We start from the raw sequence: 16,751 nt of genomic DNA, 5'->3' as shown, positions 1-16,751 counted from the left end.
AGCGAGGGCTCAATACAGTATATGTACAGGATTTTTGCGGGCTACAAAATATTGACAATATGGAAGGCATTGAATGTGATATTGAATGCATAATATTTCTGATTCTAATAAATAATTTGTTGACCTCACTTTGGTTGTGTCTCACTCTTCCATGTTTCTTATCTGTGGATGATTGACAAATCCACTAGGACACCCATGTCAATGATTTTTAATTTCTGGTGAGCCAGTTTTAATAAGTGAAAGGGAATTTCAGTGACATAGATGGAGCTTCTAGACAGCAGGACTGTGAATGAGACCCCGTGCAAGTGTATCGAAAACCTTCCCAACATGCTTTATAAATTCACTGAAAATCAAGAAAAAATAAGATGAGTAAGCCATAAACACAATGGATACATAAATTCTTGCTGAAGAGTTTAATATGGATGAAGAGACTTTATGAAATATTTTAAAATTACATTTCCAGAGAATAATACATTTTCAAATCATAAAGTCTGCATCAGCTTGGAAAAAAATAAGGGTGACCAAAACTCCAAAGGTTCTTATAATGCAAAAAAGGAAATACATCATGATTTTCTCTGCTGTAATAGAACAAGAAAAGTTCAGAGACAGAGAAGACAGAGAAGGTCTTGTGTATCAAAACAGGGAAGGGGTCACATGCATGCCAAGTAATGTCTCATATCCAAGAAATATTAGGTAATATTGAAACAGAGGACAGCAAAGTACTGTAAAAATTACAGAGGACTAACACAAATAAGTTTGCAGAACCTGATGGTATACACCTAAGAGTACTGAAAGAACTGAGAGATTATCTATAACCATTACAAAAATAGTTCATGCAATCTCTGGAAAATTAAATTCTCGTTGTTTGGAATCAATACAATATAAGAACAATATTGTACATGAATATGTATCGTGCTAATTCAGGGAACTGCTAGACATTTAGTTTAACTGTCAAATCATGAGAGGCTTGGCATATAAGAAGGGATAGTTATCATGGCTTTTCCTTAACGAAACTACTGGGCTTTAGGGATACCGTGAAATGTGTGAAAACTACTGTGCTTTTCAACACAATAGAGCAAGCAGGAAACCTCACTGACAGGTTTCCATGATCACTTGTGGAAGTCTACAATGGTCAGATCACGATTGATCTTTTACAGTCCCTCCCTTTATATGGAAAATATAGGACATAGGACTAGTTTTCGGTCTAATACCACACTTAAGTGAGTGGCTCCCACAAAACCACAATTACATGTTATTCAGAACTACAAACATACAGCGTGCATTTAAAAAAAAAATCTAATTTACAAAGGTCAATTCACTTACAATCCCTGTTGTTACATACTTCAAGAGATTGACTTTTGTGATATAAAGCCAATGAACAAATAAAATTAAATTGTATAATCGTATAATAAAAATTAAATTGTATAATTGAATTACTCCTACTGTATGTATGAACAGGGTTCTCTTATTTCATGAACTGTCTCGCCATCTACTGGTGGCAAAAAGTAGTCAGTGGTTGCGCCAGCTGAAAACACTGAAATTATGTTTGTATTTTGAGTATTTTGGTAATGCCGATATAAATTACTTAAGAATTTGATTAAAAACTGTATTTGTAGCACTGTATTTATTACACTAATTAAATAACAGAAAGGGTATTTTTCAAGAATAAGCTGCATGTAATATTATGAAAGAATGTATAAATAAATATGGTATATAACATTTATTAAACATACTACTGAATAATATGTGGAATAAAAATATTTTCAATGTGATATGTGGACAAACTGCATTCAAATCAGTGCTGTATGCCACATTCTGTCTGACTGTGACCTCTTTTTGTCACCTAAGCCTACTAGCTACACAGAAATACGAAACATAATCAGGGGTATCATGCTGCCCCATCAACATCAGTCATGCACTGAATCCAGGGAATGCTCAATGTCGCCACCACAATGAAGTTTCTTGAGCTTGAAATTACACTACACTGTTGTCATTCAGGAGATGCTCTTTTCCAGAGAAACTTACGTATATTACCGTTTTTACATGTTATCCGTTTCTACAGCTGAATATTTACCAGGTTAAGTACATTGCCTAAGGATACAGCAGCAGTGCTCCAGCAGGGGAACAGAACCAGCAACTTTCCGATTATTAAGTGTCCTGCTTCTTATCACTACGCTACACTGCCGCCTGGGACACAGTGCGATTACCGTAGACTTCCACACGTTTTTGACTGCTTTGCGTGATTAACATGCTTATACAAGGGTCACTCATACAGCTAATTTACGATAATGTAGACTGCATCAAATATAGCAATTGCCATTACTATTGAGATCTTAACATTAAAAATTTCAAATCATGACAGACACAGTGGATTAAATTCAGTAAGACTACTTGACTAAACCATACAGATGCAAGCAAAACTCATATTCAGAAGCTAACAGCTTGCATCAGTGGTAGGGCACTGCTACTGTGCCATGAATATGATTTCTCAAATAAATATTTTAAGGATAAGATGTAAAAACATGAGTTACCTCAAAAATAAAAAGAATGAGAATACTCAGTTCTCAGTTCCCTTCAAGAAAAACACCGGAGTAAGGACAGAACACATAATCGCTTTGTTGAGAACACATTAAAATGTACAGTATCCTTTCTGCATAATGGACATCTGTACTGTTATACACCAACACATTGTTTCCCTCAGAAACAACTAAGCTATTGAAAGCAGTCCTTTCAAACCTATATCTATGAACATTTTCAGTTTGTGCCATTTGTCATTCAGTGGCTTTGTGGAAATTTCAAAGGTGCTAACAAAATATAAACTTTTGTTTCTCAATTTGATGGAAATGTGAACTGGCCATTGCGTTGTTTCAAGTTTTAAAAGATCACTTTCGAGACTTCGTTACATATACTTCGTCATAATGATAAAAACGCAATCACTACAAATAAGGAACCTCATATTAAATACATAAAAGTTCATCTGCAAATATGCAATATGTTCTGAGCAATATGTAGCCTACCGTCACACCATTTGCACTGAAATATTACATATTACAGAAATATTATGCATCTGGATTCTATTAACATAACCATCAAACGGGAATGAATCTTACATTAGAATTGGAAGTATAAGATGTTCGAAATGTTTTAATATTGAAATTTGATATTACGACAAACCTGACAACTATTTTACATACACAGACACAGCAGTTGCAACAAAGACTAGGCTGTACTGTTGGGTTTGTGCGTATATGAGGTAATTGGAATATAACCTAAATAACTCACAAGTAATGATATGGTTTGAATGTGTAGTAATATTTTTGTTTTAAGAGCTGGCCAAGATGCAAAAATACATTTCCCACGAACCACTCACCTCCTCAGCGTTTGAATTTGAAAAAAGGGGGAGGAGGGGAGGAGTTCCCGCGATATTTCATATGATTACCGTGCTGACCCGGCCCTGTGTCTCGCGCACTCGCAGCTTCATCCATCGGTATATAAAGGAGGACAACGGCGAACGGAGGACGGCTGGAAGGCACAGCCCTGGGATTGAAAATAGGAGCGTAACGGATAGTGTTTTAATTTAAAAGTGATGCGGGCTACTTTTAACATTTCAAATTCGATGTTTTAGAGGTTTTCGTTTTTGTTATTTTGAATTTTTTGCGGTTGGTTTTTTGTGGTTTTTACACTCCGCTTATAATGGCGAGCTCGGCTAACTCGAATCCAGTGGTAAGGACCGATCTCAGAGTGTAGTCAGTCAGAATAATGACGCCAAATGAATTTTAGGTGGTTAACAACTTCTGACTATTTTTTATTTTATTCAAACACTCAATAAAGTGACGGGAGTGTTGTATCGACCATATTCTGTGCAGGAACCTGATTAGCTAGCTGGCTAGCTGGCATACTTCAAGCGGCCATTTCTAACTTTTTCCGAAACCAAATTTGAATCCCTTTTTTCAGATGCGCCATCTCATGGAACTGTCTAGCTAACTCTTACATTAGCTAACGTTAGCTAATATAGCTGGCTTGGCTGCTGGCTAGCTAGATGGTTTGCTAGTTGGCTGGCTAGCCGGCTATTTAAGTGTTTGCTTTATGATACTTCATCTGAAATTGTAAGGTTAGCTAGCCAGTTTAAAACATAGCATGCATGCTAGCTAGCTCTGCTGATGTGTGCATTTGGTTTCGGGGAGATCGCTCGACGGCTGCCAGCTAGCGAAGTGTGCGCATTAAATTTCTGCACACATAACTAGCCAGTTGGCTGACTAACCATCAGAGTAACGTGAAACCGCTAAGGGTTACATTTTAGCGAGTGGCTTGTTTAACGATTGCTAGCTAGTTCTGAACTAAACAGCAACTAGCTAACGTTAGGGGTTATGCCTTATTTCTAAGTCCACAGTTGAAAAGCACCTTCTCATCCTATTACTTGTCATTGTGAAATTCCCACGGTTGCAGTTTCGATTAAACACGTACGTTTTGCTTCTACTTGGTGGCTATGTCAGAGGTTGCACAAAACAAATTCATTAGCTAGCTAGCCATTTTTGTCCTGTCCCCCATCAGTTATCGCTAGCTAGCCAGAAACCCCTTTTAAAATGAAGACGCAACCTCTTTCAGTAGACTTTAATCCCCCACTTTTGACGAATACAAATGAATAACGTGATTAAATGACATTTGTTTACACATCAAATAAACCGGCAGGTCAGAACCGAAATGTCTGACTTGCGCGCAGGGGAAAACGCCGCGTAGAAATGGCTTCCCTTCCCTTGTCTCTCAGCGGCTCTGACCCTCCGCCTCGCCTCTGCCTGGCTTATATAGAGCCATAACCGCTCTCTAATATAGACTGGCCGGGATGGGAAGGTGCTATTCAACGCTACGTCACCGGCTCTCCATATAAACACCAGATTGTGCTTTAAATAGTGGAGCCGACAGGCCGAAAGAGGGAGGTCCGAGCCGACGGAGAGCGCGACGGACATGCGGTGGAACGGAGTTTGAGCCGCCGCAGTGTTTTTTTTGCGACCATTTTGTTAGCGAGCCGAATGATGAAGCGGGGCACAAAAAAACGTCTCCCCAAGCGGCCTCGTTTCTCTTTGATGGATGAGCTTGTTTGTTAGCGAGCACCATAGTATGACGCGTGGCGCAAAGCGGGCCCTCCTTTGCCGTCGCGGCATTTGCACCGAGCGGCTAGCGTTGCAGAACGGTGCAGGCGGTTGTTATTTTTAAACACATGCCCTTTTGCAAACGCACCTAGCTTCGGTGTAACATGTAATGCTGTTTATGGTGTGGGGTGCCACGTATGTTAGCAAATTGAGCATCTAAATAGGTCACGGGACTAAATTGCTTTGTGTGGGTAGAAAGTCATGACTTGCCTCTGCGCTTAAAAGTCGGCATTAGTGTTTGTCAACGACACACGTATCTGTCTGCTAAATTCTTCCTCAATGCTTTGTGTACATTTTTTGTTAGTGCACTTGCCAGTCAAAACAGAGTTCATTGCCTCTGGAGGTGTGTTTTGCAAATGGAGATTAGCCTCAACTTTTACATTGTGTACGAGGGAAAGCTCTCACAATTGCGTAGTGTTAGCAATTTAACACCTAAAAGGTGAGCTTTTCTTTTGTGGAAGAGGTTACACTATTTGTTTACAGACTAATTTGAATGCAGACTCGACATTTCCATGACTGGATTTGGTTAATAAGTAAAGTTTCGTTAGTAGGATCATATATTCCAACAGTGTGATGAATGTACACTAACAACTGTGTGGGATTTAAAATGGAACTACCTGAGTTTATAATATTAATATGTGTACCAACCCGTTAGCGGGTGGACTTGGAATGGAATAGTTGTATTCAGTACCAGTGGTGGTGGACCCACTAACCTATTGCATTTAACCCACTGCATCTAAATTTAATATTTCTAAACATTCTTACTGTATAGTATCCAGTTCAATAATTAAATTGTAGAGGTAATTATAATTGAATGATTCTGTTTAGATTTTCCCCCACCTTGAAACACCTTACAACCTTTACAGCATCTGAACAGTCAACTCCATGTTTTATATCCATTTTTAGTTCCCAGAATGAGGCCAAAGTACTATGCATGTCTCAACTAGACATATTGTGAAATGACATTTTATTTGATGAATTATCATACGCTGTCTTTCATATTGTGGTGTAATTTTGCACTGAACACCTTTATGGATGCTTGCGGCGGTTTACTAATGATATAGAAATCAGCTGTACATTACTGTCATACAGCTAGGATTTGTCATTGAGTGCACATCTTGTATTGTGCTTTAATGTCCTCATGTACAATCGCACTGCAGGGCTATTAAAACTTGTCATATTAATCAGACCTCAGTCTCAAAGTACCTGCTGGTCTGTGTATGCATGGGTGTGGGTCTGGATGAAGGTCCTTGAAATAGGGCAGCGACCTGTATGCTTACATTTAGGAAATTTTTGTCTCCTCCCCCCTAGCCTAAACTGTACCGGTCAGTGATCGAGGATGTGATTAACGATGTGCGGGAGCTCTTCCTCGATGAGGGAGTCGACGAGCAGGTCCTCCTGGAGCTGAGAACGGTGCGTGCTACGACCTCAGAGTCTCTGTCCTTCCGGCTCCCCCCCCCCCTCCCCCCCCCCCCCCCCCCAGCCGGCTGTGTCTGTACGGGTTCGGTTACGTTTTTTTTCCCCCCTCCTCTCGTCTCCGCCCAGCTGTGGGAGAGCAAGCTGATGCAGTCCAAGGCGGTGGAGGGCTTCCACACGGAGGAGCAGCAGGCCCAGGCCCAGGTGCAGCAGGTGCAGCAGGTCCAGCACGCCACCCAGCAGCCGCAGGCCCAACCCCAGCAGGTCATCCTGCCCCCGGCCCAGCCAGGTCAGCCCCGCCCCCGCGCCGCCCCTGCCACAGGTCCTCACAGGGCCCTACCTTTTTACCACTGTGTCATAGCGTTTCTATGAGGTCTGAGTGGGTGGACAGAGAATATATATATATAATATGTATGTATGTATAATGGGTAACGAAAAAAGCTAGTTTGGGGAACCTCAAAGATGGAGGCTGTCTCGCTCTCTGGTCTATGATTGACCCAAATTGGGTATGGTACAGCCCTGTGGTTCTCCCCCCCTTAGGGTGTGCTAAAGCTTAGTGACCCTCTTGGGGTCTCTGTTCCACTCAGCATGGCATTGTTACAGTGAGAGACCCCTCTCGGAGTGCACTGATGTTCTCCTCTCCTTCCTTTCCTGCATGCAGCTCCACCACCACAGGTCATCGTTCAGGATCCGAAGCTCTTGCAGCACATGACCACCACAGGAATGGTAAGTACCGTGCATTCTTAGCGCGGAGATGTTTTAGCGGTGAGGAGAGTCCTCTCAGAACCAGACCCCGGGCCTCTCTCTGTCTCCGTGAAGCACAAGCCTCCACCTTGTGGCCAGGGCTGAGCGTGACTCCAGCTCCACAGCTGGCGACCAGCTGCGCTGAGGAAGAAAGGCTTGCAGGAAATCTCTCCGATCGAGAGACTGGATTAGAGAGCACATCCAGCTGGAACGGGCTCTCCGTTTCTAATTCTGTTTATTCCTGTATACTCTCACCCCCCCCGCCCCGTTCGCCATCTGTCGGGCTCTGAAACAGGTTTAGGTCTGCGGACTCCAGCTTAGATGTTCTTCTCAGCGCTTCAGTGCTGATGTCTCTGGGAAAGCCCATGCTTTTGCGTTGTGAGTGATTGTGTGATTCCTCCGACGTCCTTTCAGAGCGCAGCCGCCACGGCCGCCACCCTGGCTCTGCCCACAGGAATGGGTCCGTACCAGCAGCTGATCACTAGCCAAGGTACTGGCAACACCAGTAAAGCATCTTTTTTTGTTTGTTTCTTATTCAGAGGTTAGCATGCCAATTCAATTGGGAAGAGCGTGATCCAGGTTTGATTTAAGGGTAGCATTTAAGTCGGTCGTCTTGGTCTCAGATGTTTCTACTGCGATAGACTTGGCTTGCAGCTGAAGGTGTTATCTGAGTGGGATTGTGAGGGCTGCATGGTGGCTATTTTCAGAAGCGATCGCAGCATATAGAAAGGAGAGGCGTATAATTGTTGTCTCTCTGCTGTTTCAGGCCAGATTCTGCAGGTGGTGAGAGCTCCCAACGGCGCACAGTACATCATCCAGCCCCAGCAGCAGGTGGTGCTGCAGCAGCAGGTTCTGCCTCAGATGCAGCCTGGCGGAGTGCAGGCCCCAGTCATTCAGCAGGTAGGTTTCAAGGCCCAGGCCCCGGTCATTCAGCAGGTAGGTTTCAAGGCCCAGGCCCCGGTCATTCAGCAGGTAGGTTTCAAGGCCCAGGCCCCGGTCATTCAGCAGGTAGGTTTCAAGGCCCAGGCCCCGGTCATTCAGCAGGTAGGCCTCACTGCCCGAGCCTCGGTGATTCAGCAGGTAGGCATCACTGCCCGAGCCCCGGTCATTCAGCAGGTAGGCCTCACTGCCCAGGCCCCGGTCATTCAGCAGGTACGCCTTGCAGGTTAAAAAAAACCCCGGTCATTCAGCAGGTACGCCTTGCAGGTTAAAAAAAACCCCGGTCATTCAGCAGGTACGCCTTGCAGGTTAAAAAAACCCCCGGTCATTTAGCAGGTAGGCCTCACTGCCCGAGCCCCGGTCATTCAGCAGGTAGGCCTCACTGCCCGAGCCCCAGTCATTCAGCAGGTAGGCCTCACTGCCCAGGCCCCGGTCATTCAGCAGGTAGGCCTCACTGCCCGAGCCCCGGTCATTCAGCAGGTAGGCCTCACTGCCCGAGCCGCGGTCATTCAGCAGACATACCTCACAGCAAAAGCCCTTTTGACAGAGAAAACTGGCTTTGCAGCTAGAGTCCTAGTGACACTGCATATGTGCCATATAACCAAAACCCCAGGCGTGCATGATGTTTAACTTGCAGCAGAGCCCCGTTCATTAAGCAGGCGGAACACAGAGCAAAGCCTCTTCGTGGCTGGCTGGCCTGTTGTGTGCCTGGCTCACCGATGGTTCTGTGTGTGACTCTCTTTACAGGTGCTGGCCCCTCTGCAGGGAGGCATCCCCCAGCAGACAGGTGTGATAATCCAGCCGCAGCAGATTGTCCTGGCTGGAAACAAGGTCCCACAGAACGCCCAGGTGAGACGTTAGTCGCGTCAGTGTGGAGATGCCTCTCACAGTTCATACAGTTAGCAGTATGCAGTGGTGTAAATCCATGACAGAGGTAATTATGAAGCACACAAGTCATACAGATTGATTTAGCTAAAACTGCAGCTTTTGATTTATTAATGTGGCAGTAAAATTAAATCTAATCATTGGATATATGTTTTAGATATTTACATATTTGATTTTGTTACAAATTTAAGCATATTCATATTTATTCAAATAAGATTTGTTTTTACCTTTTTGAATGCAGGTACTATTGACTCAAATGGATTCACAATGAATTCAGAACAAGACAGTCATTTGCTGTAATAGTAACTGTATATTTATGACTTAAAAAGTCCGTTGTGGAGTGATGTAATTGAGCCCATGCTGAGGTTTCAGGGTGTGTTTGTCCAAGGTCATGCAGGCGGCCATGGCTGCGCAGCCGGGGCAGGGAGCTGCGCAGGCGCAGGTGCAGCAGCAGCCGCAGCAGCAGCAGGCGCAGCCCCCGCAGCCGCAGCAGCAGCAAGCGCAGCCCCCGCAGCCCCAGCAGCAGCAGCCTCCCATGATGCTCCAGGTGGACGGGGCGGGGGACACGTCCTCCGAAGAGGAAGAGGAGGACGAATATGACGAAGACGAGGAGGACGACAAAGATAAAGATGGTGCGGAGGACGGACAAGTCGAGGAGGTTAGATCTGATGTAAAACGTTTTCTCCTCAAAACTGTAGCAGGCGAATGGCCGATTGTGGAAGCTTTTGGGTTGACTCGAATGCCCTTTGACCCCGCAGGAGCCTCTGAACAGCGGGGACGATGTGAGCGACGAGGAGGGCCAGGAGCTGTTTGACACGGAGAACGTGGTCGTGTGCCAGTATGACAAGGTAACCTGCGTCTCCAACATCCCTCATCAGCTGTTTCACTGTGCTGTTGCTGGAAGCCTGATGTTAGACATTTTTATTGATCACTGAGTCTTGCTTTTTAAGCTGCGCTTTGAATTTGGTTGTTGGAACACATTTTTGCCTGCAGCTCTCTTTTCGCAGCTATTTTTAAAATGTGAACGTTTCACCGCTCTCTGTATTTGATGTAGTAATGATTCAGCAAAAGTTGAGTTCGTGTTGAGCTAATCTCCCCGCAGTACTCCCACGCTCCCGCAGTCTCATGTTCAGTGATATTGAAACCTTTTTGTCTGCTCCATATTTCATAAGCCGTGCGTGTGCTTGCGCATGCAACTCTGACATCGCGCCTCAGCGACAGGACTCCGTCTGGTTTTTTTCTTCTTAACACCAACTGCGCGTGTCTGTTTCCAGATCCACAGAAGTAAGAACAAATGGAAATTCCACCTCAAAGACGGAATCATGAACCTGAACGGGAGAGATTACGTGTTCTCCAAAGCCATCGGGGACGCGGAGTGGTAGAACAAGGGACTCCGGAACTTTCCGACGGACGATAACGCAAGACACATCAAAACTCGGACATAAGTGCATTTCGGAGGACGCTCTGAGAGGTGCACGGGAACCTGAGAATACCGGACGTGCAGACGATGACACTTGTACACACAAGCAAAGCCTCCCTCTCTGCGCCACCTGCAGGTGGTGCCAGTTCTTATATTTGCAACACATTTCTGGTGACTGGATCCTGGAAGTACAGGTTTTCTGATTCAGTTCCATTCACCTGTAAGTTGTACATCTTGTAGAAATAGTGGACCAGGCAAAAATCGAAATTTTCACCCACCCTCAGGCGCAAGGTTCAACAGCTGGTGGCACCGGTGAGGTTTTCTATTGGTTTAAAAATAATCCAGAGAGCTCGGTCAAAACATCAGCAGGGTCAGCCTCCTGTGATCGACGCACACTAGTGATAGTGTACACCGCTGGGCAAGTTTCCAGCCTTTTTGCACAGCGTGCTTTTCAGGCTTAATGTAGCTAGTCCCGGTCACAGAGCTGTTCTAGCGGTTATATTCCTGCCAGGTACTCTTATCAAAATCGTTTACCTGTTAACTGTGTCTGAAGGAGCCTTGCACCACATATCCACTGATGATTGCCTCTTTTTTTTTTTTTTTTTTTTTTTTTTTTTTTGAAGGAACCAATCGCTAAGCTTCCTGGGACAGGAAGTGTCCAAGGGGACACTGGGGGACAGGGTTTGAAGTGCTAAGCCATCAGTGTCCCAATCTGTCACAAGTTGCTTCCATCCAGTCACTGACGGAACCTTTTTCTTTTCCAAAAAAAAAAAAAAACCACGCAATATACTTTTATCTTTTGAGGATCCTGTGTACGTGGTTTGGCTTTTTCTGTTTTATTTTAATCCACTGGGGTGTACATCAGTGCTTAAAGCCGGCAGGTGATTTGCGCTGTCTGTACCATGTGACCTGTGTCACAACAGCATGCCATTTTTCCTGAAGTTTATAATAATTTTTTTTTTTTTTTTGGTTTAAATGTTGTTCGTCTGTTTGCGAAATCATCTTTGCGTTGCTAGCAGAGTGGTTCCCAGCATAATGGTGTTCCCAGCTAAATGCCCCCCACCCCCCCCACCTTTGATGTAGTGCCGTAAATGTAAGATTTTTCTTAGATTTTTGTATTTATTCTGCAGAGGTTGTTGCTAGGTGACGGCGGGCAGATAAAACCGCACCAAACTGTGCTCTTACTTACGACACAAGTGTTCCTTTTCAAAAGGCTTTCTTCCGCTGGCTAGGTCTTGTGTTCACTTTTCAAATTCACTCTTCTGCTGTCGTCTCGTACTTGAATTTTAATCTTGTTTTTATCTTGTATGAATTGTTTCACCCAGTAATGTTTATAAATTCTGTTTTGTTTTCTGCTCTCCCCCGCTGTCTGTTTTAACAGGGCAGTATTGCTGAATTTTAGAGGAATAAACGTGTTTTTTTTTTTTTTTTTTTTTTTTTTTTAAAGCACTGTATCGTGTTAGGAGTCTCCACAGCAGATTGGTCACGAGCGTTTCGAAAATGTCCGACTGGTCGACGCTCTCGCATTTAAAAAGGCAACAAGGGTCCTTGTGCTTGGAACGGCAAGAGTTTGTACAGAGGCCCGGGACTGGCGGTTTGAACCTGCACCAGGGGTCTTCAGTGTGAAGTTCAATGATGAGGATGCGGAACTGGCAGGCTCGTTGATTTCACTGTAGAGTCTGTAGTCCCATCGAAGGCCAAGTGTATGTCTGGGTGTTCTCTCTGTTTGTGCCTTTCCATTTTTATTTCAGCATTTGGGTATTCATTAAGAGAAGGGAGGGAGGGAAGGGGCTGGGGGCGTTTTGAAGATTGTATGTTGGCTTAACTTTATTGAAATAAAATCTGTTTGTACTGTCCTGTCTACCACGTTTCAGCTGCTGTTCTACACCTGTGAAGGGGAAGTATTTCTCAGCGCACCGTTTTCAGAATGAATGCTTGCTCTGTAAACACCACCATTAGAAGTCCATGCTTTGAATAAAATTAAATTTTTTGAAATAAAGAACAGTTTCGCTCATATTTGGTGCTGCAGGTATTTAATATGAGTCTGCTAATGCTAGGTGTGAAATACTAGAGCGCCTCACTGAGATTTGCACCTCCCCGTAACCAGTATACTGCCTTTGTGTCATTAGACAGCAGAGGGCAGTAGAGAGTAGAGATCAGGAAGAGTGAATTCCTTTCTCAGATGACATCTTTATCATTTAGCTGGTTTTGCACATGAAAGACTTTGGTTTTAAAATTCATATGAAAGAGTCATTAGGTCCTCCACAGAGGGCCTTTTAGAGAAGAGAACTTTGTAAGCCTTAAAACTGCTTAGCTTAGTTGGAGGAAATTGTGTTAATGTAAGAAATAAAGTGGTAGCAGACCCCCCCACTTGGTGTCCTCATTATCCATGCAAGATGGAGTGGGTTCATGGTTTGATTGGTGCTAGGAATGGCTCATGTTCCTCATCTTAGAGGGGCCACTGCCACTAAGGTGTTTCAAAATGGCCCATTCATTTCTTGCTTTTTTAAAAAAAAATCTTTTTCATTGCATTACAAGTTGGGCACCTTTTTAAATATCTTTTCCCCATCTGATGGTGCATTAAAAATAATTGTGCCCACCCCCTTCTGCTGCCTTTTATCGGGTGAAATAGTTTGATGCACCCGTAACATCTAGAACAACGTGTATGCCGGTATCCGGTATGCCGGTTCCTTGAGTGCTTTTTCATGCAAGTTAGATTAGACTGTAAATTGAATACTGAAATGTGTTCTACATGACCTGGAAGATATGTACAGTCAGTTCTTTGTAAAATAAGTCCTGTACAGTTGTGTGCAGTTGTGTGTAAAACTTGTACAAAATCCCCAACTTTTTTTTAATCTTTTTTGCCCCTTAAGCGTGTTACAGATACAGATTAGTATTTGGTTTCATTAGGATTAGTTAGTTTTTTAAATTAACTCAGATTTAGGGCTTAGAACAAATACTTGAACATCCAGTTAAAATTGACACAGCTGTCCTGACTTTAAGGGGAAGATATTAACAAAAAATACATTGACAAATACATTGCAAATTCTCTGTGAAATCTATGTTGTGCAGCTGGTGTATGTGCAATACAACTCAACATTTTGTTGTGGTATTTGCCCCTTATAGCATATTATTGAAACAGGTTTGTATTTGGTTTGATTATGATTAGCTAGTTTCTCAATGTACTGGTTCAGAACAAGTATTTGAACAACGAGTTAAAATTTACACAGCGGCTCAGACTTGTAAGGGGAAGATGCTAACAAATATGATGAATCAACTGTCAGGGGACCTTAAAGCCAGGTCAACAAATGATCATCACCTTGGTCAACCCTAATTAATCCAGGGAAATCTCAAACAAAAGCCGCACACGGTGCGTCCCCAGGGCTGGGGTTGTGAAATGGTTTAGCACATGCCGTCTGTATTTATTTCTCATTTAACCTTTGTTTAACCAGGCGGGTCAACTGAGAGCTCATGGCTCATGTATAGAGAGGACCTGGGTACTCAAAGTTTACAGGGATTTGTCAGAGATTGCAGAGCCTACAGGAGGGATTATTATGTGACCAAATGAGCACCAGTCTCTGAACATGACCAGGACGCTGGCGTTCACTCCCATACTCTCAGGAGGTACTACGGGGTCTTTAATGATCCCAGTGACCTCAGTTTAAAGTCTCATTCCAAAGACTTCACTGTACTATGCTGAGGGCTCTGTACAGAGCAGAGACAAAGATTAGTAAGTATACTCCTTGGCTAGAAGCTAAATGTCTTGTACACTTGAATTTGAAAGTGATGATTGCATGTGTTGCGCAGTTAAAGTTAACCTAATGCAGCAGATGTCTGTATGTAATCCCAGCGTTCCACATTAAGGTAAGTGGAAATGGCCAGTGAAGATGTGATGGAAATTATGATCTTCTACGTGTAAATTCGTGTGCAGCACATCAACTGAGAAAATGTTGCTTGCGAAAGTCAAATGCAACTTTAAAACAGGTTTCAGTGATGTCACACAAGTAAGACAGCCATGGCTGTGATTCATGTTGACCCAACCAAAAAAAAAAAAAAAAAATTGAAAACTGGTCCAAAAAGATCATTTAGAGATGAGGGTTCAGGAAACGGTCAATCAGAACTTGGCTGGATTTGACCCGAAGAAAGATGTCCCTTGCTGTCCAGCTTGAATCTCATTATTATGGTCTTCACGACCTTGCTGTGGTTTCAGGCCAGACTGGCTTACAGCCATTTGTTTTGCTCCTGTTCTGCTCTAATGTCTTTATCTCTTCTGGTTTTTCTTCCATGCGTGACTTGTGACAGCATTGTCCGATTTTAGTCATGCTTGGTAAACTGATGGGTTAAAGTCTGCACGCATAGTAAAATATTGTCATTGTCACAGACCATAGACTGCATCCACCCCAAGTTTTCAAGCCAGTAACGTTTCAGGGTGTTCGTCGCACATGTGGTATGTGCCAATGGACGATACATGTGCACAAACTGAGTTTCATGGCTCTTGGTTCCTGCCAGTGCCCCATGGTTGTGAAAATATGGATTTGCATTAGATTGAGATTTCATTGACTCCTGTATTGTTCATAGTATCTAGATCAAAGTCATGTGTTCGTCTCTTTGTGGCCTGGTATTGACTTCAGAATGTCAAAAAGTTCAGGCTGTGCTCCAAAGACTTTTAAATGGAGCAATGCTCTGATGACCTACATTTATCACGGAAGTCCCATTACTAAGTGATGCCCTGCCAGGGGACCATTTAACCATCTTTGAAGTGGGTCTGCGGTCTTAACTACTGACAGCTGCTCAGTCAGCCTGCAAAAATAACTGAGTGGAGCTGGAAGCGGTGAGCATGTGTTTTGTCGGACCATGGACAAATGACCCATTCAGTAGCAAAGCAGTTGATACCCTGTGTGTATGGGCCCAGGGTTGCGGTCAACCTTCTGCAAATTGAACTCCTGGCAAAAGCCCGGTGGCAATTTGTGCTGAGGCTCTTTGCAGAAAGGGGGCTCACCGAGGAAACCTGAATCACTATTTTGATTTGGTCCAATCCGTGAGGAGATCTGTTGCGATGGCTGCTTGCGCACTGTGCCCAAAGAACCTGTACTGAGAAGCAGAAGCATTATCCTTATTAGAGGAGACTGAACAGTAGAGACGCGGTGAGTAAAAAGAACCTCTCAGTTTGACCTAAAAGTGTTTGTTTGTTTTACCACCTGAATAAAATGGGAGACAATCTCAGAAATTGATGACACTGCAGATTGGTATTCGACTTTATGTCTGTACAAACAAACCCCACCCTCAGATTTGTAGTCTCATATCTCTACACGTGCGTTCTTTTCTTCTGATTACCCATAATTCCCTCTTCCCATGTTTCCTCTGGATGAAATTTGCTGGATTCCACTTAATCCAGACATTCTATGATTCCAAACACTGGATGGCTGGGAGGGTGAGCGAACAGATCCACAAGTCAAGTCTGATTTCCGGCAGACTTGACCCTGAAGTGTTTACTCTATCAGAGGGGTGTAAAGCAATGGTTAGAATTTAGCTGGGGCAAGCTGATTATGATGGGAGCCTTTCACTGGATAGGTGAAAAAGGGCACAAAGCACACGCCGGTTAAATCTCTTGTCTTGATTGGGGAGGATGATTGACCCTAAATGCTCCAAAGTTCTTTTTTTTCTTTTCAGATCAGATAACAGTGGACGTGTGCTGAGATGCTCAGGGGATTTAGGGGTAGGCCTATTCACTGCTCACGGTTCCAGCGGACATACTTCTGCTTTGGATTGTGGGAAAGCCAGCTGGTTGGTCAGGCCTGCTGACTTCACAGACTACGATAACTGCAGACACTCAAGGAATCAGGACCGTAAACTGTTTTTCGTTTCGCGCCACTGCGGCCTCCCTGAGTGAAACGACACAGTCGGCTTTCAAACTGATTTCAGAGGTGAACTCACTCGTTATGGAAGGAACTGTGTCCACAGACCTCATCTGAGGAAAAAAAAACTAGCATCATGGTCTATAATCACTAGAATCACGGTCACTAATAGTATTTGCAAGGGTTTAAGTAAAAGCAGAGGACATGGTTTCATATTGGTATAGAGGGATTCTAAAATGGTTTTATAGTTGTATGCTTATTGTTGATTATTACTGTTTATTAGGATTACAGAATCTGTTCCATGAGTGCTTGCCACAGATTTAAGATTTTGATTTCCTCATACTA

General features: G+C 43.6%; 1 protein-coding gene across 1 annotated transcript; it reads left to right on the top strand.

Moving 5' to 3' along the window:
- Window positions 1-3,614: 3,614 nt before the first annotated feature.
- gtf2a1 (general transcription factor IIA, 1) lies at window positions 3,615-11,120 on the top strand. Its single transcript, XM_036549860.1, has 10 exons — window positions 3,615-3,723; window positions 6,459-6,560; window positions 6,693-6,852; window positions 7,225-7,289; window positions 7,722-7,797; window positions 8,074-8,207; window positions 8,994-9,095; window positions 9,520-9,789; window positions 9,890-9,979; window positions 10,406-11,120. Exons 1-10 carry the CDS (start codon window positions 3,694-3,696, stop codon window positions 10,511-10,513), a joined length of 1,137 nt encoding a protein of 378 aa, XP_036405753.1. The 5' UTR covers window positions 3,615-3,693; the 3' UTR covers window positions 10,514-11,120.
- The last annotated feature ends 5,631 nt before the right edge of the window (window positions 11,121-16,751 follow it).

The sequence above is a fragment of the Megalops cyprinoides genome, chromosome 17, assembly GCF_013368585.1.
Source record: "Megalops cyprinoides isolate fMegCyp1 chromosome 17, fMegCyp1.pri, whole genome shotgun sequence".
In the NCBI taxonomy this organism is placed as follows: Eukaryota; Metazoa; Chordata; class Actinopteri; order Elopiformes; family Megalopidae; genus Megalops; species Megalops cyprinoides.
The sequence above is the reverse complement of the archived record's forward strand: the minus strand, read 5'-3'. Positions and strand labels throughout refer to the sequence as shown.

Excerpts from the sequence above, each read along its gene's own strand:
- gtf2a1 (XM_036549860.1), top strand. The coding sequence starts at position 3,694 with ATGGCGAGCTCGGCTAACTCGAATCCAGTG. Across the intron at positions 3,724-6,458 it reads CGGCTAACTCGAATCCAGTG|CCTAAACTGTACCGGTCAGT; the intron begins GTAAGGACCGAT and ends CCTCCCCCCTAG. Across the intron at positions 8,208-8,993 it reads AGGCCCCAGTCATTCAGCAG|GTGCTGGCCCCTCTGCAGGG; the intron begins GTAGGTTTCAAG and ends CTCTCTTTACAG.